This window comes from Myxocyprinus asiaticus, chromosome 43, assembly GCF_019703515.2.
Source record: "Myxocyprinus asiaticus isolate MX2 ecotype Aquarium Trade chromosome 43, UBuf_Myxa_2, whole genome shotgun sequence".
NCBI classification, from domain to species: Eukaryota; Metazoa; Chordata; class Actinopteri; order Cypriniformes; family Catostomidae; genus Myxocyprinus; species Myxocyprinus asiaticus.
In genome coordinates this window covers 29,401,583-29,425,857 of record NC_059386.1, presented here as the reverse complement: position 1 = coordinate 29,425,857, position 24,275 = coordinate 29,401,583, and the positions used below count along the sequence as shown (strand labels likewise).

General features: G+C 36.6%; 2 protein-coding genes across 2 annotated transcripts; one reads left to right on the top strand and one right to left on the bottom strand.

The window, feature by feature from the left end:
- Positions 1-493: 493 nt before the first annotated feature.
- On the bottom strand, positions 494-12,251 carry LOC127433326 (etoposide-induced protein 2.4 homolog). Its single transcript, XM_051685123.1, has 11 exons — positions 12,151-12,251; positions 10,097-10,227; positions 9,685-9,830; positions 9,536-9,596; positions 9,359-9,425; positions 9,144-9,268; positions 6,762-6,881; positions 6,572-6,683; positions 6,374-6,485; positions 2,455-2,529; positions 494-2,362 (listed from the first exon to the last, which is right to left on the bottom strand). Exons 2-11 carry the CDS (start codon positions 10,136-10,138, stop codon positions 2,200-2,202), a joined length of 1,023 nt encoding a protein of 340 aa, XP_051541083.1. The 5' UTR covers positions 10,139-10,227; positions 12,151-12,251; the 3' UTR covers positions 494-2,199.
- On the top strand, positions 10,994-22,106 carry LOC127433571 (beta-galactosidase-1-like protein 2). The gene is given in 20 exon segments (XM_051685612.1): positions 10,994-11,015; positions 12,455-12,560; positions 13,475-13,660; positions 13,746-13,814; positions 14,377-14,472; positions 14,684-14,792; positions 15,324-15,416; positions 15,612-15,693; positions 15,795-15,859; positions 17,147-17,231; positions 17,404-17,541; positions 17,969-18,049; positions 18,970-19,076; positions 20,074-20,220; positions 20,312-20,383; positions 20,609-20,687; positions 20,871-20,958; positions 21,355-21,466; positions 21,553-21,669; positions 21,971-22,106. Coding segments are annotated over 20 exon segments (1,938 nt in total). The 3' UTR covers positions 22,055-22,106.
- The last annotated feature ends 2,169 nt before the right edge of the window (positions 22,107-24,275 follow it).

The window sequence follows — 24,275 nt, the reverse complement described above, 5'->3', positions numbered from 1 at the left end:
GCTTTATGTTAAGAAGTTTTATGCCATTTTAAAACAAACTTTTAAGTGTCTATTTATTCAACTGAGTAAAAATTTGAGTTTTCTGATATATTACACTGTGATTAAAACAATTTAATATGATTTTTCTTGAGTTATCTGGTCTATTTTAATAAAAGAGTCAGCTCAACAAAATAAAAATCTGTCATAATTTACTCACCCTAACGTTGCTCTAAACCCGTATGACTTTTAAGCAGTTAAGCATAATATTAATGACAGCCTCAGTCACAATTCACTTTCATTGCATCTTGTTTCAATACAATGAAAGTGAATGGTGACTGAGCCTGAAAGTCCCTAACATTCTGCCTAACATCTTTCGTATATCCTAAAAAAAAAAAAAAAGAAAAAAAAAGAAGAAAGTCATTGAGGTTTGTAACAACACAAGGGTGAATAAATGACAACAGAATTTTAATTTTTGGGTGAACGGTCCCTTTAAGACATAAAAAAACTAATAACAACAACAAGACCACTTTGTAAAAAGTACTGTATACAGACCAAATTTATTGAAATAATGCAACACCTTTACAAAATGTCACTCACAAATATCCATCTCAGTTGTAACACTATGGACTCCTGACGATAATTGCAACCCATTTTAAAATACACCTACCCCAAAAATGCAAGGACATCAAAGGGGCCTTTTGTATGTGCTTCAGTTTTATAAGTTCAAAACCAGGTTCCAGGTATGTGCTCCAGGAACATACACGTCATTGGACTTCCATTGGACTCTGACATGCCAGCATTCATCAGAAACCGGATCATTTAAAGAGCAATTTCAAACGTATCGCAGTTTCGCAGTTTGGCAGTGTCACCTGACAGCAGCAGAAGAGTAAAGCTTGTGCATACCTTCGAATAACTGTAGGAAATCATCCTAGAACCATTACGGATGACACTGTATAATGTCGACATGGAATTCCCAAAAAAAAAAACGAATTAAAAAAAGAGAAATCAAACAAAAAACAGCTCCCTTTTGAGTTTTACATTGTAAGATTAAAGGAATAGTCTAACCAAAAATAAAAACTCACCGTAATCATTTACACACCTTCACGTCGTTCAAAATCCATAACATTTTCTTCCGTGGAACGCACGGACATTATGAAGAAAGTTCGCAATGCTCTTTTCCATGTAATGAAAGCATATAATGTCGTGACTAGGTGCTGTCAAGCTCCAAAATGGACAAAAAAGAAACAAAGTACCATAAGTAGTCCATATAAGTCATGCAAAATCTTGCTCTCCACCATAGCTCTCAAATATATTTGTGGCATGCCAACATGCATCGCACCACGTTTGCAGTCAATGATGCCAAACATGATTGCTTTTTTGTCCTTTTTGGAGCTTGACAGCCCCTGGTCACTATTTACTATAGTTGTATTGAAAAGAATAGCGTGGACATTCTGCCAAACATCTCCTTTTGTGTTCCATAGAAGAATGAATGTCATACAGGTTTGGAACAGACATGAGGGTGAGTAAATGATGACAGAATTTTCATTTTTGGCAGAACTATTCCTTTAAGGGCTGATATCAAGTAAAAGTAGCTTTAAAAAGTCTGCTAGCAGACAACATTATTTTAGGTCAAGAAACATCCCTTGCATAAAAAGAGGCCTTTCAATTTGATCGTTTTCCAGATTTCAGTGCAGAAAAATAAAGACATCTGGGGAAGGGCCATTTCAACTCATTTCTTAGGTAATTAGCTAAACAGCCATGTCAGAGTTTAGTGTTAACTGTTTGGGCCTCACAAGGCAGAAAAAGTAATTACATGAAATGAAAAAAGGCCATAAACAGATCAAATGAGTCAACGATGGGGCCTAAAAGAGGGTGGGTCAATTTACATAAAATGTGCATGCAGAGCTCTTTGTGCTGTCTTTGAAAACTACAAATAAACCAAATGGCACATTAAGGGTACAACAATAGTCCAACGAAATCACACAGAGTAGGAATCATGACCTTGTGTGTACCCACATGTGTGGAATAGGCACAGGGCGATCCAATCCCAAACACAGGCCATTCACATTACTAACAGGTCTGCTTCATCCCACAAAACAACATCGACAGGGCTGACACACGTTTTCAAATACAGAGAATGCAAAGCAAATCATTTTCAAGTCCCTCTGTATACCGCGAAGAACCTCTGAACCTGAACCGAGTTACGTATCCTGAAAGAGGTCACTGGTGGGGTAGAGGTCGCTGGCGGGTCGGGGATACGTGAGGCGAGGGCACTTTCTCTACAGAAGTGGAGGGCATAAGGGAACTCTGAAGGTGCACCGTCTTGTGGAACAGTTTGTTACTGATGAGCACGACCACGGAAAAGAGGCGGAGCTGGAAGTGGCTGCAAGAAAAGTGGTGACAAAAAATAATAAAAACATACCGTTGCCGTTTTCTTATGGAATTCAAAAGGAAATACAAAAAGCAAATACTTACAAGAGTTTGACTGGAGTCTTTGCTTCGTTAGCGCTGATGATGAAGAGTGGGAAGAGGATGGAAAATAGACAGCCACTGGAGGAAAAAGCGCAAGATTCAAATCCCATAAACACATGAGAAAACCAAAAATAATTAAAGCTGAAGTATGTAATTTCTGCGCCACTAGCGCCACTTAATGGAATTGCAAAAATACACAATGTTTTCAAAAGAGCTCTCTTTCGATTAAAATCTTAAATCGTGATTAATCGCATCATTTTTCAAAGTTAATCGCGATTAATCGCAGATTTTGTAAGAGCTGAAATTTTACTCTATATATTTCTTTTCCTGTCAAAATGAACTTATTTCCACCACCAAAATAGCACCGATTCAAGAAACATTAAACATTTCCCAAAGTATCTTTTTACTTTTGTTTTCCCTACATTTCTTTTAATCCATTTAAACATTTTATCTTTGTACTGTTTCATTTTAATTGCCATGATTTGTTTTACTTTGTCTGAAATGTTGAATTCTATGTTTTTTATACTTCCAACTGTGAAGCACTTTGAGCAGCATTTTATGAATGAAAGGTGCTATAAAAAATAAAATGTATTATTATTATTATTATTATTATTATTAAGTGGGAGGCTGACTAATTGAAAGAACTAGTCTTCCCATTGATTGCATTTTCATTGCAATTGGCATTAATTCTCTTAAACTCTCATCTGCCACAATATTAATCTGCCGGTAGACTGTTGCTATCCACTTTGCTGCAGCAATCATGAGCAGCATTCTTCGTTCACATCAGGGCGTCAACGCCAGCGAAAAGTGCTGCTTTTAACTCCACATTAAAACCATTTGCAAGCGTCTCCTTCTGCATTTTCATGATAGTTAAAAACTTGACGTGCTCCTGTGGTAATTAAATTGCACCTTACAGAGGCTGCAAAGTACTTGATTTATCTGGCCTTGTTTTTGTACAACAAAAAAATGTCCTTTCCCCATCATCTGGTCACTGACACGGCTGTTGTGTGTGTTTGTGGTGTGTGCTTCAGTGTAATGACTCCAGGCAAACACATCACAAAGGTTTTGCCCTGCTCCGACCAGTGAATATGCTAGTTAAAGCTTTATTAACTGTAAATGCGTTAATCGCAATTAAGAAAAATTAACGCGTTAAAACTTTTACAATTAATTTCATGCGTTAATGTGTTAACTTTCACAGCTCTAATTTTAACACTGATAAAGTTACATACTTCAGCTTTAAATGTTAGATTGGGAACATTTCCCAAAACTAGGTTTAAGTGCAGATCTCAAAATTCAAAGAAAAACAATTTGCCTTAAAACAAAGTAGAGCTGTCAACAGGGCTGAAAAACTACATTTGAATTTTTCACTTAAAAATGACCAAAATTCAAATTATATTTGATTATATGCTGATTATATTTGAATTTTAAAGACATTATTTCAGGTAGGGGGAAGAATCTACAAGACATCTGATTTTTAAATGGACATTGTTTCCTACATCCTCGAGAGGGTCCAACAAATCAATATAAACCAATCAGCACAGGGTTGTAGCGTTTGTTTATTGCAATGAAAATATCTATCTGTTAACAAATGTGCATAAATGATGAATTCAAAAGATTAAGCCAATTCATATTCTCAAATATTAAGTTAAAAAGTAAAACGAGAAAAGGAACTTTAATAGACGGTTCTAGGTTGACTTAGTGTTGCACAGTAGGGATGGGCTTTTTGGTCATTTTGTCTACTCGAGTGGCAATGACATGTAAATAACTGTATATATAATAACAATGTCTGACAAACATCTTTGGCTGCTGAACTGCATCTTGTTGTTCCAGTGTATCTTCTATTAATTGTAGGTGTTATAAAATAATCTGTTACAAAATGCACAAAAGATTGCCTAATCAAAATATAATGCATCATATTTTGTCATTATGTGAAGGTTCGCTGCCCAACTCAATGAAAGAATGTGCACAACGTGCATCTGTCTGTTCTTCCTTCAGGTTACCTTAGTAATCGTGCATCAGTTTTTTTAGCGACAGTCTGAACCGTCTATTTTCAATTTGCAGTTGGCTTAACAGGAGACACCATATCCATTGAGATTTTTATATGCGTGTTAAGTTGAAGTTCAGTTTTGAAGATGCTGCATTCTATTCCATTCAGCTGCGCTCTGTCTTGCTGTTTGAAACACTCGCCTGCTGTATTTACACTGCCTTAGCGTGTTGAGTCCACAGCCACATGCCTGGTGTGTGTGTCTCCCCAAGTGTTCGCTCCTGTGGGGAAAGCCGCGATGCTCCATATTGTTGTTGCTGTGATAATTCATGAAGCGTTCCATTCAACTCGGAGAGTCGAATTTCCACCTTTCAACTGGGGAAAGTGCAACGGAATGACACTTTATGTTGGACTTCTAACTTGGAAACTTGTGCGGAAATCTTCAACTCCCATTTCATCGAGATGCAGGTGTGTGTTACGTCACGCAAACTTGTCGGCACGCAGGGCAGGGAGGTTTACAGTCAGTAACAAACATTCCTTTTATTAAATAATATTCATTAATGAGTCAAAGTTCTTACATTAAATGATAAAACGTGTTAAGCAGGTGTTCAAAACCCAGTTAATTACACTCTCTTTTGATTATCGTAATGACAGCATTGCAGCATCGTATATCAGTCTCTGACAATCAATGTATCCCTCAAAATCACAACGTAATCAATCTCAAAATTAAAAATAAGCTCCCTCTTTGACATGTTTTTGTTTAGTTGTCAGGCAATTGTCACTGAATTTCGAATTAAGTAAAAGTCACATCATGAATGATCACCATTGATCATCGTTTTCATGAATGATCATTGCTGCCATGTCCGAGTACTCGTGCCCATCCCTATTGCACAGTAGCCTATACCGGTGCCATGGTACAACCATGAACTCAAGTTTCATAATACTGGCGGTACATCTGTGTTTTTCATTAAATAAAGTTGTATGCATGCACCTAATGCTTATGCAACGAGATGGTGACAAGAGAGCAAGGCATAGTCATGACACAACCAGTGAAGACCTCCACCTCTGGAGGCCATTCACTCCAAACGCATCTGAGTTTTTTTATGCAAGCATGTGCTAGACAGACCTCTTTGACTGTTGCGTCATGTCTTGCTGTTTTTTCAGCGTCTTGTGCATTAATGATGCATTTTTAGATGCTGTGTCAATTTAAAGGAAATTCAACCTTTAAAACGCGTCTTGAGACTGTTTTATTACTTGCACTGCGCCTGTTTCAGTCCAAAAATGCAAATTGTCATCATGTGCACTTTTATCTTAAATTTGAGAAATTTCTAATTGTAATTTGACAGCCCTACTAAGTCAATTAGGACCACTTTTTACAATGTGATATGTCACAATTAAGCACATTTTCCCTTCAATTCTCATCAGTGTATTGCTTTCGGACATTTTATTTGTGATTTTTCTATAATATTATTACATGGTGATTCTCATTACTATAATACAGTAATTTTTTACTATAATTTATTTAAATCTGCATAATTAAAGGCAGTACAACAAATACTGCTTTGATGTATAAATGTCACAATTTCAGTAATATATAATTTTTGTTTTCGTGTTACAGTAATGGGAATGCATTAAAGTAATTTGAAATGGTGGGTGCTTTATTGAAATAAAAATATATTTTACAATGCAAAAAAAAATTAAAAAAAAAAAAAATGCAATGGTAATAAAAACCATGGTTAAATATATCCTGGACACGTTCTTGACGGGTTTTGTGAGATTCACCTAGAAAGACGATGAATATACTATATGTTCCTGCTCTGCTACATTTATGCCACATTCCGACAGAGAAAATCAGTCTTACAAATTTAGAGATATTAATAATAATAAGACCTGAACATGACCTTTAGAATGAATAAAAAGAAATGCAACAGATTTTACCTTATGATATATGAAGAGGGCAGTGCAGTCAGTAGTGCCATGGGTAAACCAAAGCCAAAATAATATGGCCAGTTCCTCTCAATGTTTGACAGCCTGTGGTGCATCTCAATCCCTTTAAAGAGAAAAAATGCCAATGAAAAGACTCTTTAAACAGACAGAGATCTGATGTAACATCTATCAGAAGAGTAATTAACTTACCGTGATTAAACCAGCGATACTCAAAGCAGTAAAGCGAGTAGAGCAGAGACATGTGCAGGAGACTGACCAGCTGACCAATAGCATCAATGGGGAAGAGACTCACAATCCATCCCTAAAAGACAGACAGACTCAGAGATAAGAAGGTTGAGAGAATCGGAGCACAGACGTAAAGAATCCAGCCATTTTTTACCTGAATGAGGAAGAGGGCCTGGAGCAGAAGATTGAAAAGCATGTCTGCAATGATCTTACTGACACTGGGAAACGGCTGAGCTTTACGTCCAGACACCTCAAACGCCAGATCAGCAATGTCCTGCCCAAATGAAACAGCGCAAAATTCACAAACTCCACATTCAGAAACCAAAGATAACTTATTATAAAACAGATAGTTGTGGTTTGAATATCTGATTGGCTGAGTCATGTTTGAAGCAGTTGTACCATAAACAGCATTACGCTAATTAACTATATTACTTGGTGGAAGAAATTTGTGTCCTTAATATTTTTCTATATTTTAAAATGTATCTAGTAACCATTTTTTAAAAGCAATAAAGTTTTAAACTACTTGGTTGACATGTTGCCGTGCGTCCCCTTGTTTTGAGCACAAGACTAAAAAGGACATCCTTAAAATAACTCCACTGTATTACAGGCATAATTGTGGTCTCTTTGAAGGTACACACTTGACACACTTATTTCAAATTTGAGGATAACTTTAAAACTCTGAGTTTTATAAAACATTTTCCAAGACCATGTAATGTGATTCTGGCCGCATATTGCATTAGCCTTTAGCACCATGAATGCATTATGTAAACATGACAAATTACACATTATCTAGTGCATATATCTTACTTCCGATCATAATTGAGTTGTTATAACAGTGTCTTTCACTGATTTCATGTGGATTCAATATCCAGCATGCACCTGATAGCTGATGTGCAGCTCTTCTGCAGTGACAGCTCCAGAACTGTTAATAAAAATACCAGAGACTGCAAGGAATTACAGAAAAAACATATATTTTTGTAATTGTCAATGTATTTACAACATGTTCCATCAGTCAAATAATTAGTTTTATGCTTTATCCAGTGTTTATAAGGCTACTATTCTAATATGGTATGATAGGGCTGTCACGATTATGAAATTTGGCTGACGATTAATTGTCAAACAAATAATTGTGATTATGACGATTAATTGTCTGTTTTAGGGCTATGACGACTAATTATCTCTTACAGTGCTTTCACGATTAATTGTCCTTAAAATTTTCATATTTCTTAAGGTGCATGTATGCTTTAGACACCTTAAGAAATTATTTTTACATTATTTAACTTTAAATATATAGATCAAATAATAAAACGGGGATATATGATTTCCTTTTAAGGCTTTGAAAACTTATAAATGACATGAAAAATAATGTTTTAATTATCAAAATATTTCTAAATATAAAATGTGTCTCTTTTTGGTCAACTTTAGTTTTGGTAAATTTTACACTGTTTTTGGAACTCTATTTAATATTTATAACATATTATATTATGTAATATATTTCTGTCCTCATTTCTTCACTTTTTACACATTATTTTAATGCATTTTGATTAAACCCATGAGCCCTTTTTTTATCATTTAATTTTATCACTCCGCAGAAATAGACCATAATTAGAAAGAGAACTGACCTTGTGCACCTCTAGCTTCATATAGGAATAGAGCTCACATGAGAGTAGTGGAAAATGGACATGAACATTAATTCTCTATGAAGTAAACATATGAGAATCCATCAATATCTCTAAATGTGCTCACTTTGGACTAAAAGTTATTTTGGATGTTGTTCACTGAAGCCTGCTAGGGACAAATCAGTGGGAGTTTACATCATTGAATAGGTATATGCATTTTTATAACGGTTTCATTTTCATAACTCTCACTTTAATTTTTTTATATGTTGACATAAATTAAGAAATTACTCTCATGGGCCTGGGTAGTTCAGCGAGCATTGACACTGACTATTTCGAATTTAGGGCATGCTGAGTGACTCCAGCCAGGTCTCCTAAGCAACCAAATTGGCACGATTGCTAGGGAGGGTAGAGTCACAAGGGGTAACCTCTTCGTGGTCGCGATTAGTGGTTCTCACTCTCAGTTGGGCGCATGGTAAGTTGTGCGTGGATTGCGGAGAGTAGCATGAGCCTCCACATGCTGTGAGTCTCTGCAGTGTCATGCACAGCGAGCCACGTGATAAGATGCGCGGATTGACTGTCTCAGAAGCGGAGGCAACTGAAACTTGTCCTCCGCCACCCGGATTGAAGTGAGTAACCGCGCCACCACGAGGACCTACTAAGTAGTGGGAATTGTGCATTCCAAATTGGCAGAAAAGGGGATAAAAACAAAAAAATTAAAAAATAAATAAATATCAAAGCGGGAGAATTAGACCTTTCTAATGATGGATTGTTTGGGGATAACATGCATTTAATGTACACAAAACCGATTGTGAAGCCGTCTGCTATCCCCACTTGGAAAGGGGTTATAAGAACTCAGATACGAACATCATACAGGATTGAACACCACAACCACCCATATATGTTCAGAATTGTCTTACCTGGAACCAAATGGCGTTGACTACCTTACTAAGCACAAAAAGAGGCAAAACCCAGAGAGCACTGAACACAGACGTCAGAATAAACTCCAGCCAGGACCACACATTACCATGCAACGAAGGGTCACCTGAAAAGAAACCAGCAGGCGAGGGATACTGTAAATAAAAAGGAAATACATATCTGCAGTATATGGCATGGAAGTAGTAGAGACACATACCTATGATTCTAGCAGTAAGGGACTGTAGCAGTGGGATAAACACTCGATAAAACAGCAACAGACTTAGCTGTGAGACAAAAGAAACAGGACTTAAAGCATTAATAAATCTTTACTGTCAGATGATATTCAACTTGAGTTAGTGCACAAACGAAAACTGGAAAAGACTGAAGAACGTACCCAAAACACGCCCCCATTCCAGGCACAGCACTGAAAAATTCGACTCGCTAGTTTTGGTTCACTGTGATAAGGAAAAGTAAAGAAACTCATTTTGTCATGATCACAGAATTAGAGTACAGTGATTAACAGAGGAGAAACAGTGTGTCTACCTGTCCTGTTTTCGCTCCTCACTCTGAGCCCGTCTCATCGCCAGCGCCCCGCTCGTTCTGCGCCTCCTCTGCTCCTCCCTCTTCTGCTGAATCCGGGAATCCAGCTTGGAGATGGTTCCGATCCCCAGGATTGAGTCCTTGATCCCCTGGAAAGAAACGAGAAGCTTTGGTGGTTACAAATGAGTTTGAAATCCATTTGTGTGTGTGACAAATGTTTCTGTTGTAAAATTGAGGTAAACTTCAACAAATACCAACTTTGAAGTTTAACAATGATACTATCAGGTCAATAATGAACTGTGCTGGCAGCCGATACTCACCAGCAGTGACCATAAACCTAACAGAGGCTGATGTGACTACATGGCAATGAGACCTTACAGCATATCGTTTATCACAAGTAAAATTAAGTTCTGACCATTGCAACATTGCAGAGAAATGCTCTGACACTGTCCGTCATCTCCAGACCGGCTGCAGAGTCATCAACTGCAGGAGGGGCAGCCAGGGGTCAAACAAGATCTCATGACAGGAGGACACAACGCCTGCAAACTGTTTAGAGAAAGAGAAGTCTTCATCTCTGTGGATCACACTTTCATTTTTAATGTTAAACAATCTGATCTGACAATTTGATACAGCAGCCTTTGAAAACATGGAGAGACATTCATTTTGAACTAAAAGAAAACAATAACAAATAAATGTGCCTAAAAATTTTAATAATAAAATGATTCCACAAAGAGCAATTTCTAGCTGAAATAAACTAACCATTTTTAGAAAATCAAAAAGATTTCCGAAATCAGAATTTTAAAATTCCATTATATTTCCAAGTTTTCCATGATCATGGGAACTCTCAGGAGGTTCTATTTATGTTTTATTTTTTTAAGTTTCTTTATCCCTTAAACGCATACCTTAGTCTTAGGTGACCAGGGACTTCATTTCACCCCCTGTACCTCATCCATTTTTTGGAGTTGTGCACACACCTCTTTAGTATTCCTCAATCTCTCTCTTATAAATAATGTAACACAACTTATGTGTAGCTTAGCTTATGTGTTATGTGTAGCTCAATTTGTTTTGCATCTCAGGAAATTTCAGTGTGAAAGTTATGCATCCTGTTCTAGATTTGTTCTGATTTGTTGCCATTTCTCTATGATATATGAAGAATAAAACATCAAAATATATTTTATTCTATTATTTTCTAATTGTCTTGAAAGTATTTTGAAAATTTGACACTATCTCAGCATTTTGTAGCTGCAATTGTGATAGATATAAGTGCCGGGTCTCTAAAAACCCGAATATGTAAGTGTTTGGTGAAGTTCCCATGCGTTTAAAGGTTAACCCTTGTGCGACCTTCGAGAATTTTTTTTTTTTTTTTTATCATTTTGGCTGTGTTAATGCCAATGGCATAAATTTTGCCAAAGGTGTGTATTTTTGGGGGAATTTTGATATTTCAACCTCAGTTCCTATAATACATCTATAATACACTGTGTACACAAAATAGTTATACTCAGGACCTTAAGGACAAAAATGTTCCCATTGAAACCCATTAAAACTGTAATATTTGATCCCAGTGCCATTAAAGCATAAAATCATGAATTATATGATATGATGCTTTCATTCCGGAGCCCTGGCTTCAAAATTAAAAAAAAATATATTTTCCACCAGATGGCACCATTTTTCTCATGTTTAGCCTATGGAGCAACTACATGCTTTTTTCATATTTTCTGTTTGCTGTATTATAGAGCACCGCAGGCCAATTGCGTAAATTATTCAGCTAATATTGTGTGGGTGTGTTGGTATGGATATCAGAGTGTGATTTGTATGTATGTATTGAGAACTTTGTGTGTGTGTGTGTAAAAACAACAGTGGCATTATATAAACAAACTGACATTTAAAGGGCTAAAATCCTGAAAATAAATGAACATTTGGTAGTTATGATCAGGACTGATGTTGGTTAAAAAATCTAAGTCAGTGAAAGTGGAAAATAATATTAATATATAATATTATTATGGCAGTTTTTTGACGCGGATATTTTTGTCCTCTAAGGACCACCGAGTAACTTATTTAAATTGACGCACAAGGTTTAATGAACTGACATGACATATAGGTTAAACGCATCAGATTTATATATTGTTTGTAATCAAGGTTCACACCCCAACACCAACAAACATGTTTTTGACAGATGTTTAGATCAGAACTAAAGCTTGGAGCCTAAAAAAAAATCCTCTATCACTCTAAAAGACCAATTTATATATTCAGGCTAGATCAGATTATTAATATTCGATTATTAGAAAATCTATCATGAAGCTCTTTAATTATAAGTAATCTTGTAAACAACAAACCCAGAAGCATGAGCCAACAAATCATTAGCTAAGCAGCTAACAGCAGCTAAATCAACATTAACAGACCATAGTTTTACACAAATAACCATACAAACACATGTCTAGGTATCAATACAGTACATAGTTCCTCGTGTACCTGTTTAGGCTAAAATCTTCTGTTCAGCTGGAGCCTGGAAGTCCACTCTTTTCTCAAGCTTTTAACAAAACAGCATCAGGCCAGTGCAACTGCGCAAGCGCAGTCCGTTCTGAAACATTCTGGGATTTGTAGTTTTTAAAAAAATGCGCTGGTTAACAGGAACTACACAGCAGATACCCAAGCGACGCTTTCTGTTTGTTTCTAAGAAACTTGTAACACAAATGTCGCTCCCTTCTACCGGATCTTCCTGGAGAGCTTTTTTTTTATTTTAAATTGTATTTATATTTGTCAAAACATTGTGCAGCTTTTAAATAAAATATGGTTGTTTTCCGTGTAAGGAACAATCATAGGAGGCGTTATGCTATTCTGTTGTTGAGTCTCGCGGGTTTTATTATTTACAGACACTTCGGGTAAGACTCAGTTTTGTACTATTCTTCAAAGTGGAAAAGTCTGTGATAAATTTTAAATGTTTCTTACATGCATTTGTTTCTTACATGCATTTGGGGGGAGGGGGGGGCGGGAATTTTATTCTCAGACATTCTCATTTGCAAAGAAAGAAATTCAAAAGTGTATTAAAATTTAAATGGGATTTTTAACTTCTCTTCTGCGACGTCCAATGTATTTATTTATTTACTAAAATAAGACTAAAATAAGAACTAAAAATAAATGTATAACAATACAATATCTATAGTATTTTTAATTTATGACTAAAATAACGATATAAAATGTATTATATACATTATAAAAGTATAAAGTGTATCCTATTTATTTATTTGTTTGTTTATTTATTTATATCTAAAATAACAATATGAAAATATATCAATTGTAAAAAAAAATAATATGTATACTGTTTATTTAATTATGATAAAAATAATAAGTATAACTAATTTTATTTATACTGTATGTTATTTATTTGTGAATGTATTTATATATGACTTAAAATATAAAAATATATTACATAAATTATAACCATATAATATGTGTACTATTTATTTATTTATGACTAAAATTACAATTTATTATGTTTTCTAAACATTCTAAAAGTAAAACATTTATACTATTTATTTATTTACAGTATTTATAAAATAACATACAATATAAATGTATAATTTATATATATATATATATATATATATATATATATATATATATATATATATATATATATATATATATATTACAAAAATATAATATGTACACATTTATTCATTTACTTATCCATTTATTTATTACTAAAATAACAATATAAAAATATGGTATATAATTTAGTATTTATTTTCTGTTTTCATGCTTTAATATGGTGTGTATCTTTTTGTGCATCCAGAGCTCAGTCAGGGAAGATGAGTATTAATCGGACCATGGGGCTGCGAGTGAACTCTTCTCAGTTCACCCTGGGAGGTGAGCAGTTTCGCATTCTGGGGGGCTCTCTACACTACTTCCGTGTGCCCAGGGCTTACTGGAAGGATCGGATGGTGAAGATGAAAGCCTGTGGTCTCAACACTCTTACTGTGTAGGTTTGAAATGGGGCATCACAATCAAATAGTATCAGGAAATGGGCAGAGGTGGGTAATGATCACACTGTGTTTATCTTGCAGTGATGTGCCATGGTCTCTTCATCAGCCTGAGAAAGGAGAATTCCGTTTTCAAGGAGGCCTTGATGTAGAGTAAGAATTCCTCCCTTTTCATTTTCCTAATTCCCACATGTGAGAACAACACTATGTGATTCACATATTTATTCACATCTGTTTAACCTGTTTAATGCCTTGTTAGATTTTTACTTAGATAGATAAACATCTCAGAGAGCTCCTGTTGCCGGTCCCCTGACAGTACTGTCAGTTTGCGGTTGTCAGGAGGGACTTTTGTTTCATCCTGGTCCTGATCATTATCTGGGCCCGGCACACCACAGGGAATACATCATTAAAGTAGAGAAGCTCCCCATAACAACACAAACCCTCCATCCAGCTTAAAAGCTTCAATCCTATGATAAGACAAATATCATTGCAAAATTTATTTCAAACAGTGTGAGGCTTTCTGTAAAAGGCGTTTTATTCTAAACTGATACACATTTTAAGTGGTCAAATGATTTCTTATGGCATAATAATGAACTGATAGTGATGGTAAGCTTTTCATTAAAGATGTTCTAATTATCTGTTTAACTCCATTACGATAATTTCGATTTTTCCATATGAGTGAAGTTCCTCATTCTTTTGCCCATTCAATTCACAGAGCTTTCCTTCACTTGGCCGCAGAGGTGGGACTCTGGGTAATTTTACGGCCAGGACCATACATAGGCTCTGATCTTGACCTCGGAGGATTGCCCAGGTAACTTTGATGTTAAATGTATCATCTATTTGGTCGGTGTTGCCGCTTTATTCATTCCAGCACACATAGGTGTATTAAGGACCAGGCCAGTGCCCAGGGGCCCTTGAGTACCAGGGGCACGGGGGGGCCCTGGGCTGCAAGATCTGGAAAGATCCGGCATGCAAATCACACTTCTATTTTAACCAGTACAAATAAATCCCCCTTTCTACAGCTGGCTTTTGCGGGATAGAGAGATGATGCTAAGGACCACCTATCCAGAGTTTCTAGCGGCTTTAAACGGATACTACAACAAGCTCATTCCGAAAGTAGTGCCTTTTCAGGTAAGATTTCTCGAAACATGAAGAGCATTCAGTGTTTAAAAAAATGTCTTGAGTGCTGGGGGCCTGGGTAGCTCAGTGGTAAAATACACTAGCTACCACCCCTGGAGTTCGCTAGTTCGCTAGTTCAAATCCCAGGGCGAGCTGAGTGACTCCAGCCAGGTCTCCTAAGCAACCAAATTGGCCCGGTCGCTAGGGAGGGTAGAGTCACATGGGGTAACCTCCTCGTGGTCGCTATAATGTGGTTTGTTCTCGGTGGGGCGCATGGTGAATTGAGCATGGTTGCCGCGGTGGATGGCGTGAAGCCTCCACACGCGCTATGTCTCCGTGGCAACGTGCTCAACAAGCCACGTGATAAGATGCGTGGGTTGACTGTCTCAGACACAGAGGCAACTGGGATTCGTCCTCCGCCACCCGGACTGAGGCAAATCACTACGCCACCACGAGGACTTAGAGCGCATTGGGAATTGGGCATTCCAAATTGGGAGAAAAAAAAAAAATGTCTTGAGTAATCTTTGACATATTTGTTGTCAGTTTAAGAAAGGTGGACCTATCATTGCTGTTCAAGTGGAGAACAAATATGGATCACATGCAAGAGATGGCAACTACATGTCATTTATTAAAGAGGTATGTATTTGGAAACTCAGGTTCATGTTCAGGCTGTGTCATGTTCCAATCCAATTCCTCCTCTGTTGCTATGCTTCACTAAGTAAAAAAAAAAGGAAGTAAAATTAAAATAAAAAAAATTCTCATTTGCTTTGAAACAGGAAGTTTTATTTATTTATTTACATTGCTTCATTAACATCTTGTTGTTCCTGTCAGGCTCTCCAGGAACGGGGCATCAGCGAACTTCTCTTAACATCAGACAACCATGAAGGCCTAAAATATGGTGGAATCAAAGGAGGTGCAAATATTGTAATGCAACTGTAAATGTCAAACATTACAAGTTATGTCTAATGTTTATATTGACAATTAAAAAAGTTTGCTGTCTTCTCTCTATCACAGCCTTAAGAGCTCTAAATCTACAGAAAATTAATTATGATGACATCAAATATCTGGAAACAGTGCAGGTAAATATTTTGGTGTCATCTTTGTAGCTGACAGAAAAGTACTTTTCATGGATTTTTGAAAAGTTTTGAAATTACTTTAAAGCTTTAATGCATACCTCGGGTCTTTAGTGACCCGGGACCTTATTCCACCCATTGTACCTCATCCATTTTTTGGAGTTATGCCTAGTATTCCTCAACCTTTCTCTTCTGAATAGTGTACAAAAAAATGGCAAAATTTCAAAAATGTATAACACCCTAAATACCAAAAGTCTATAGGGTCATTAAAGACTCGAGATATGTAATAGTGTTGCTTTTTTTTTTCTTTTTTGCACTTCCATTAATCATGTTTTTATGATTATTTCATATCTAAATATATTTACTATCACATGATACAGTATATATTTCTTTGTTTATTACAAGAGAAATTAGAACTATATTCATACAAATAATTACTATATCACGTTGATTTTTCTGTGACACTGGTGAATTATCAGTATTCCATATACATGTGCATACAGGGAAAAAAATGGTTCAAGGAACAAAAAACTTTTTTGCAGAACGTAACTGAAAACGGGAACCAAGTCATTTTCAGTTGTTCTGGAGAGTAAATGATTAACCATTCTTTTACTTTGTTCTAACCAGTTACCATTTGGAAAGGACGCAGCGGAATGTCCGAACTGGAACAAAAAAATACAGTTTCTGCTCAGAACGAACCGAAATGAAAAATATTTCGTTTTAGTCCCTATGTACACATACATATTATGCATGCTATTTCTTACTCAAGGTGGCACTGATGTGTCAGTGATAGACTTGATTTACATTTGACTGCTATTTGATGAAGAAGTAACATGGAAGTAAACTATAGCAAGTGTAATACATGAACAGTATGATTTTGCTTTTGACATTTGGGTGCACTACTGAAATTATATAAGTTGTGCATCTATTTAGACTCAAAAAGTGCCTGAGAAAATACATATTTGTAGTTTATGTGTAGATTATGTGTTATGTGTAGCTCATTATTTGACAGCCAGTTGTGTCTCATGAAATTTCTGTGTGGAAGTAATGAATCTTATTCTATATTTGTTGCATCGTCTCTTTGATATATGAAAAATAAAACATCAATATTTATCAGAAAATAGACTATTCTATCATTTTCTAATTGTCTTGAAAATGTTTTGAAAATTAGACACTCTCTGGTTATTTTGTAGATCCATTTGTGATAGATACCAGAAACCGCTAAAGACAAGAGTATGTAAAAATGTTTGCCGAAACACCCATGCATTTAAGGGTTAAATGTGTGTTTAAAAGCCCAACAGTCCTGTACTGGTGATGGAACTCTGGACGGGGCGTTGTGATGGCTGGGGTGGTTTACACCATAGTTTCCCTGCTGAGGGTAAGATGCTTACTCAAGATGATCATTTGGCACCTGATTTTTAAATTTAGAGACATACAGAATATTTATCATTAAGAAAAGGTATTTACTGTAAGCAATCCTTGATGCATTTAATAATATGAAATGCTCTTAGGGCCAAAGCATTGATGTAAATATCTCTCTTTGATGACAGATCTGGTTGCCGTGGTGAGAGAGATACTGAGGCGAGGGATGTCCATTAATCTGTATATGTTCCATGGAGGGACAAACTTTGGCTTCATGAGTGGGGCACTGGCCAACCCCTCTTACAAGGCTCTGGTCACAAGCTATGGTTTGAGTCTGATACTCTCATTTCAATCTCAGTTTTAGGTCTGTGATGTTGTACTACACAACATGGCCACCATGAGGCACTAACAAACCTGTAGATGGTTATGGTACAAGCACGTTAAAGGCTTGTTCACCCAAAAATTTAAATTCTGTTATTTTTAACACAACCACCCTCCATGTTGCTCCGGACTTGTATTACCTTCTTTCTTCCATGAAGCATAAAAGAAGATGCTAGGCAGAATGACAGCCTCAGTCACCATTCATATTCATTGTATGGAGAAAAAAAAAGATGAACTGAAAGTCAATAGTGACTGAGGCTAACATATTGAAAAAGCAGCATAACATATTTTTTGTATTTTTCACAATGTATAACGCAAGTCATTTTGTCTTTCTTTCTCTCTGCCTGTCTGGTCAACTCTGCTTTCTCACAGATTATGATGCTCCTCTGTCAGAGGCAGGAGATTACACACCAAAGTTCCACCTTCTCAGAGATCTCCTCAGCGGTTTTAACCGTTCGTGATCCCTTTCTTAAAATCAATTTAGTTAAAGCACTTCTTACTGTTAATACAACATGAATGCACTTGCAATGCATTAAATGTTCATAATCTTTTAAATTCCTGAGTAAAACTGAATATTCGGTGCAAATAAATATTTTTTTTTACATCGGGGTTTGATTGAATCTTGAAAAGTGTGCTGTTATTAATTGTTAATATTATTTTCACCACATGGCCTTGGTTACATCAACAGACAAGAAAAGCATTATATTTTGATAAAAAATTATACTTTTTTTTCTTCTTTAGAATACTGTTCACTAATGAATTGTGCACATTTGTTAAAAGGATAGTTGATCCAAAAATTTAAATTCTCTCATCATTTACTTTCCCTCATGCAATCTCAGATGTGTATTACTTTCTTTCTTCTGCAGAACACCAACAAATATTTTTAGAAGAATACCTTTCTAGAAGAATTACTTTCAAAATGTGAAAGAATGTGAAAGTGGAGATTTATAGTAAAAAAGGACTCTAATATTGATCTGTTTCTCACCCACACTTATCACATCGCTTCTGAAGGTATCGATTTAACCACTGGAGTCGTATGAATTACTTTTATGTGGCCTTTATGCGATTTTTGAAGCTTCAAAGGTCTGGTCACCATTCACTTGCATTGTATGGACCAACAGAGCTGAGGTACTCTTCTAAAATCTCAGTTTGTGTTCTGCAGAAGAAAAAAAGTCCTACCCATCTGGGATGGCATGAGGGTGAGGAAATGATGAGAGAATATTCATTTTTGGGTGAACTATACCTTTAAGAAAGTAAATAGAGTCAATTTTGATTTCATTGTTGTCTTTAAGCTGTCAGAAGTAACACCTCATTGTAATAATTTGTTATGATCAACTCACCAGATTTTTCTGCTGATTTTTTGTGTTTTTCAGGCGAATCACTGCCAGAGATGCCTGGACTCCGCTGGAAAGAAGAATATGAGGCAGCAATTATGTTTCAACACCTCTCACTATGGGATGCCCTACCATACACACATGAGGTGAGGCGACAAGCTCATCACAGTTTAATATGTAGAATACTCAGACAGACTCCTCAGGGAAAATACTTTCTGTTATTTGAGGTCATTGTGATGGATATGTAGTTTTTTTTGTTACCATGGTACTTTCTATTTTGACATGTACCATGATGCTGAATGATTACCAAGTTAAAGGAATATTTCAGGTTCAACACAAGTTAAGCTCAATCGACAGCATGTGTGGCATAATATTGATTTCCACAAAAATTTATATCGACTTGTCCCTCCTTTTCTTTGAAAAAAGCAAAAATCTGGGTTTCAGTGAAGCACTTGGAAGTGAAAGGGGCCAATCCGTAAACGTTAAAATACTCACAGTTTCAAAATTTTTGCCACAAGACATAAACAATATGCGTGTTAACATGATTTTAGTGTGATAAAATCACTTACTAACCTTTTCTGTGTAAAGTTATAGCTAATTTTACAACTTTGTTGCCATGATGATATAATGTCAACAAACCCTAAACAGCAATTTAAACAACTTTTCAGCTCAAATAATACACAAGTTTTAAAAGAAGAATTAAAGTAAGTGCCTTAATAATACTATAAGCTTCACATTTCTGCCTTTAAACCCTCCAAAAATTGGCCCCATTCTCTATTGTCAGTGCCTCACTGTAACCTCAATTGTTGCTTTTTTTAAAGGAGGGACAAGCTGAAATAATTTTTTGTGATACTCAACATTATGCCACAAATGCTGTCGATTGAGCTTAACTTGTATTGAACCTGGAATATTCCTTTAATTTGCCATGGTATGTTTACAGCAAGGTAATTCAAAGAATACATGGTATTCCTTGGTACATGTCCTAAAAACATGGTATTACCACAGTATCATGGTAAAAAAAAACAAAAAAAAATAACAGTAATAGCATGGTACATTTCTGTAAGTGAACTGAAAAGTGAGCTTTTTATAGACAAGATTTGTTGGAAAGCTAGCATATCAAGATCCAATTCTTTTTGTCTCAAGCCTTTCAAAACCCAGATCCCTGTTAATATGGAGAATCTTCCTGTGAATAACGGTAATGGCCAGGCTTATGGATACACCCTCTATGAGACCACCATAACCAGCGGAGGCTCTTTAAAATCAGGACACAACATACAAGACAGAGCCCTGGTTAGTGCTGATAAACAGTCAGAGCTGCTGTGGAGCATGAATATGCAGCTATTCTAACTTCATTTTAATAACTGAGGATTTTTATCCTTAGGTGTTTGTGAACCAAAGTTTCATTGGCATTTTTCACCACAGGAATTTAGAATTAGCAGCTCCTGATGGAAAGGTATAGCATTTTTCCGTAGGTATAAATTAGATGCACCTCTAATATCTGCTTTTTAATGATCTTATCTTATCTTATTATGTTTTGTTGTTTAAGCTACTTATATTAAATATCAAATAAAGGAATTATTATATTAAATTATTATATTTCCTTATATATTATCATTTTTAAATCATGTGCCTATAATTCATGGTTGCTTCATGTTTTCATAGTAAATATTTTCTGTAGGGGAAACGGTCTTTGAGTCTGTTGGTGGAAAACTGCGGCCGCGTACATTATGGTAAAGACATGGACAACCAGCGCAAAGGTACAATAACATGTCTTCAGGAACAACCCACAGAATTAATTTACATCAATGTTAAATTTGTGTGTGTGTGTGTGTGTGTGTGTGTGTGTGTTGATCATCAATGCTTTGGGTTTTTAAATGACAAAAAAAGTCATCACCTCTCTCAAACACTTTATCGTCATTATATATAAAATCTGTTTTCAGGTATTGTTGGGGACATTTTGTTGAATAATACACCACTTAGAGACTTCAGCATCTATAGCCTGGATATGACTTCAGAGTTTATTGACAGGTTTGTATAATAATTCATTAATAATGTGAGGGGGGACTTGACAGCAATTGTATGAGGATTAACAGAAAATCTTAAAGCGATAGTTCACCCTAAAATAAAGATTGATGTCATTTACTCACCTTCATGTTGTTCAAACCCCATATGACTTTCTTTCTTCTGTGGAACATAAAAGATGATGTTAGGCAGAATGTTAGCCAGCAGTCACCATCTTTTTTTTCCATACAATAAAAGTAAATGGTGGCTGAGGCTAACATTCTGCATAACATCCTAACATCTCCTTTTGTGTTACACGGAAGGAAGTCATATGGATTTGGAATAACATGAGGGTGTATAAATGACAGAATTGTAATTTTTGGTTAACTGTCCCTTTAAGAATGACGAATATATTTGTTTCAGCTTGTACAATGCACCTTGGAAGTCACTCCCTAGCAAACCAAGTTTCCCAGGCTTTTTCCAGGGAAGGATATTTGTGAATGGTTATCCTAGTGATACATACATCAAGCTGCCAGTGAGTTAAATATTTCACAGATCAAAAATCGCTCCCTTTTTTAATGTTGTCAGCAGTCATAATTTACTGATTGTAAATGTGTCCAGGGCTGGAGTAAAGGTGTAGTCTTCATTAATGGACAGAATATTGGACGTTACTGGGACGCTGGACCACAGCAAGCTCTGTTTCTGCCAGGACCGTTCCTCAACAGTGGAATAAACCAAGTTAGTTTATAGTAATATTTCTCTCTTGATAATTTCTGTGGCATCTGTCTGCCTTAGATCATCTGTTGTGTTTGGCTGTGTTTTTGCCATTTTTAGGACTGAACCCAGGTTATATTATCTATATCTAACTGAATCTAACTGAAAATGAGCTTTATCACCACACATTATAAGGCTGGTAGAATTGTTTCCTTGGATTGCACATAACAAATAAAAAATAAAAACATAAATTATCAACAAAAATTCAGACCATTTGAAAATCAAGGCAAATTCAGCTAGATTTGTTGTTCTTTTTATTTTTCAGGTGATTGTGTTTGAAGAAGCAGAAGCAGATTTTAAAATCCAGTTTGAAGACTCTCCTGATCTGGGAATGACAGTTGACATTTAACAAGGAAAATTCAAAAAAGTTTATGGACAACATGAGGCTGAAGACATGCCTGAACAAGAAATATGTCATTGTTGGATTTTTAAGCCAGACATTTGTTTTATTATAGCAATAAATTGTGCATTTTGATTGTTTCATGCTGTTTAGTCAAATCAAATCAAATCAAATCAAATCACTTTTACTGTCACACAACCATATACACAAGTGCAATAGTGTGTGAAATTCTTGGGTGCAGTTCCAAGCATCATAGCAGTCGTGACTGTGATGAGACATATACCAATTACGATAAACATCAGATCTACACAACACAATTTAAAATCTAATATACACATAATTACACACAACACAATATACAAATAATAACATACAATGTACATTATACAATACACACAATACAGAATACACATTATACAATAAAACATTTTTTATATATAGTATATATAAAATGTACAGTAGGTTGTATTGTACTGTATTGACATTCAGGCTGTCGGTTGATAGTCAGTTGCCAGTGTGTTGTTAAGAGAGAATATAATTTATGACAGTCCAGTGTGAGATAATAAGATTAATAAAGTGCAGTGCTAATGTATATTGATCGTGAGAGATCAAGAGTTCAAAAGTCTGATTGCTTGAAGGAAGAAGCTGTCATGGAGTCGGCTGGTGCGGGTCCTGATGCTGCGATACCGCCTGCCTGATGGTAGCAGTGAGAGCAGCCCATGGCTCAGGTGGCTGGAGTCTCTGATGATCCTCCGAGCTTTTTCACACACCGCCTGGTGTATATGTCCTGGAGGGAGAGAAGCTCACCTCAGATGATGTGTCTGGCAGTTCGCACCACCCTTTGCAGGGCATTGCGGTTGTGGGCGGTGATATTGCCGTACCAGGCAGAGATGCAGCCAGTCAGGATGCTCTCTACAGTGCTGGTGTAGAACCGTGTGAGGATGTGGTCGTTCATTCCAAACTTCCTCAGCCATCTCAGGAAGAAGAGGCGCTGATGAGCCTTCTTCACAATGGCCTCAGTGTGGACAGACCATGTGAGTTCCTCAGTGATGTGGACACCCAGGAACTTGAAGCTGCTGACTCTCTCCACTGGTGCTCCATTGATGGTGATGGGGCTGTGTTCTCTTTCTCTTCTCCTGAAGTCCACCACAAGCTCCTTTGTCTTACTGACGTTGAGGGAGAGGTTGTGCTCCTGACACCAGCATGTCAAGAGTGTGCACCTCCTCTCTGTAGGCTGTTTCATCATTGTCAGTGATCAGACCTACCACCGTCGTATCATCAGCAAACTTAATGATGGCATTGGAGCTATGTGTTGCCACACAGTCATGTGTGTACAGGGAATACAGGAGTGGGCTAAGAACACAGCCCTGCAGGGCTCCAGTGTTGAGGGTCAGTGATGAGGGGATGTTACTACCCATTCTAACCACCTGGCGTCTGCTTGACAGGAAGTCCAGGATCCAGCTGCACAGCGAGCTGTTTAAGCCTAGAGTTTCTTGTCAAGCTTGGAGGGCACTATGGTGTTGAATGCTGAGCTGTAGTCTACAAACAGCATTCTCACATAAGTGTTCCTTTTTTCCAGGTGGGAGAGAGCAGTGTGTATTGTAGATGCAATGGCATCATCAGTGGAGCGGTTGTTGCGGTAAGCAAACTGCAATGGGTCTAGTGATGGAGGCAGCACAGAGCAGATGTAATCTCTGATTAGTCTCTCAAAGCATTTGCTGATGATGGGGGTCAGAGCAACAGGACGCCAGTCATTTAAGCAAGTCATTAGTAGCTGAAATATTATGTATTAGACCCTTTATGTTCACTTTGTATATGAAAACTTAAATTGCACTGGCCAATCAGGCAAATGTACAAACATTACACAATTAAGACTGTCATAAATACAACTGTCATGAATCCTGCCTTTGTTGTTCCTCCCACTCACCACCAGAGGGCTCCATCACATGGGGATTGACTTTAACTCTCTGGACTCCATTTCCCATAATCCCCGTACCTGTCACTGATTACCTGCTCAGCTGTTTCTCATTTACTCAGCTATTTAAGTCTCACTCTCACTCTCTATCATTGCAAAGTCTTGTTTTGCCCTGGCTGACATTTCTAAGCGTTCTCTGAGTTATTGCATTATCTGTGTATGATCCTGGACTGTTTAACCTGTTTTGACCCGTTGCTGGCTGCCTACTACTACTGCCTTGTTTACCTGGAAATAACCTGTAATTGTTTATTTTCT

Bases quoted from the DNA above. Each gene is read 5' to 3' on its own strand.
- LOC127433326 (XM_051685123.1), bottom strand. From the start codon at position 10,138: ATGACGGACAGTGTCAGAGCATTTCTCTGCAATGTTGCAATG. The intron at 6,882-9,143 runs GTAAGACAATTC...TCATTTGGGCAG, and splicing joins TCAACGCCATTTGGTTCCAG to GACATTGCTGATCTGGCGTT. The intron at 6,486-6,571 runs GTAAGTTAATTA...TTCTCTTTAAAG, and splicing joins GTATCGCTGGTTTAATCACG to GGATTGAGATGCACCACAGG.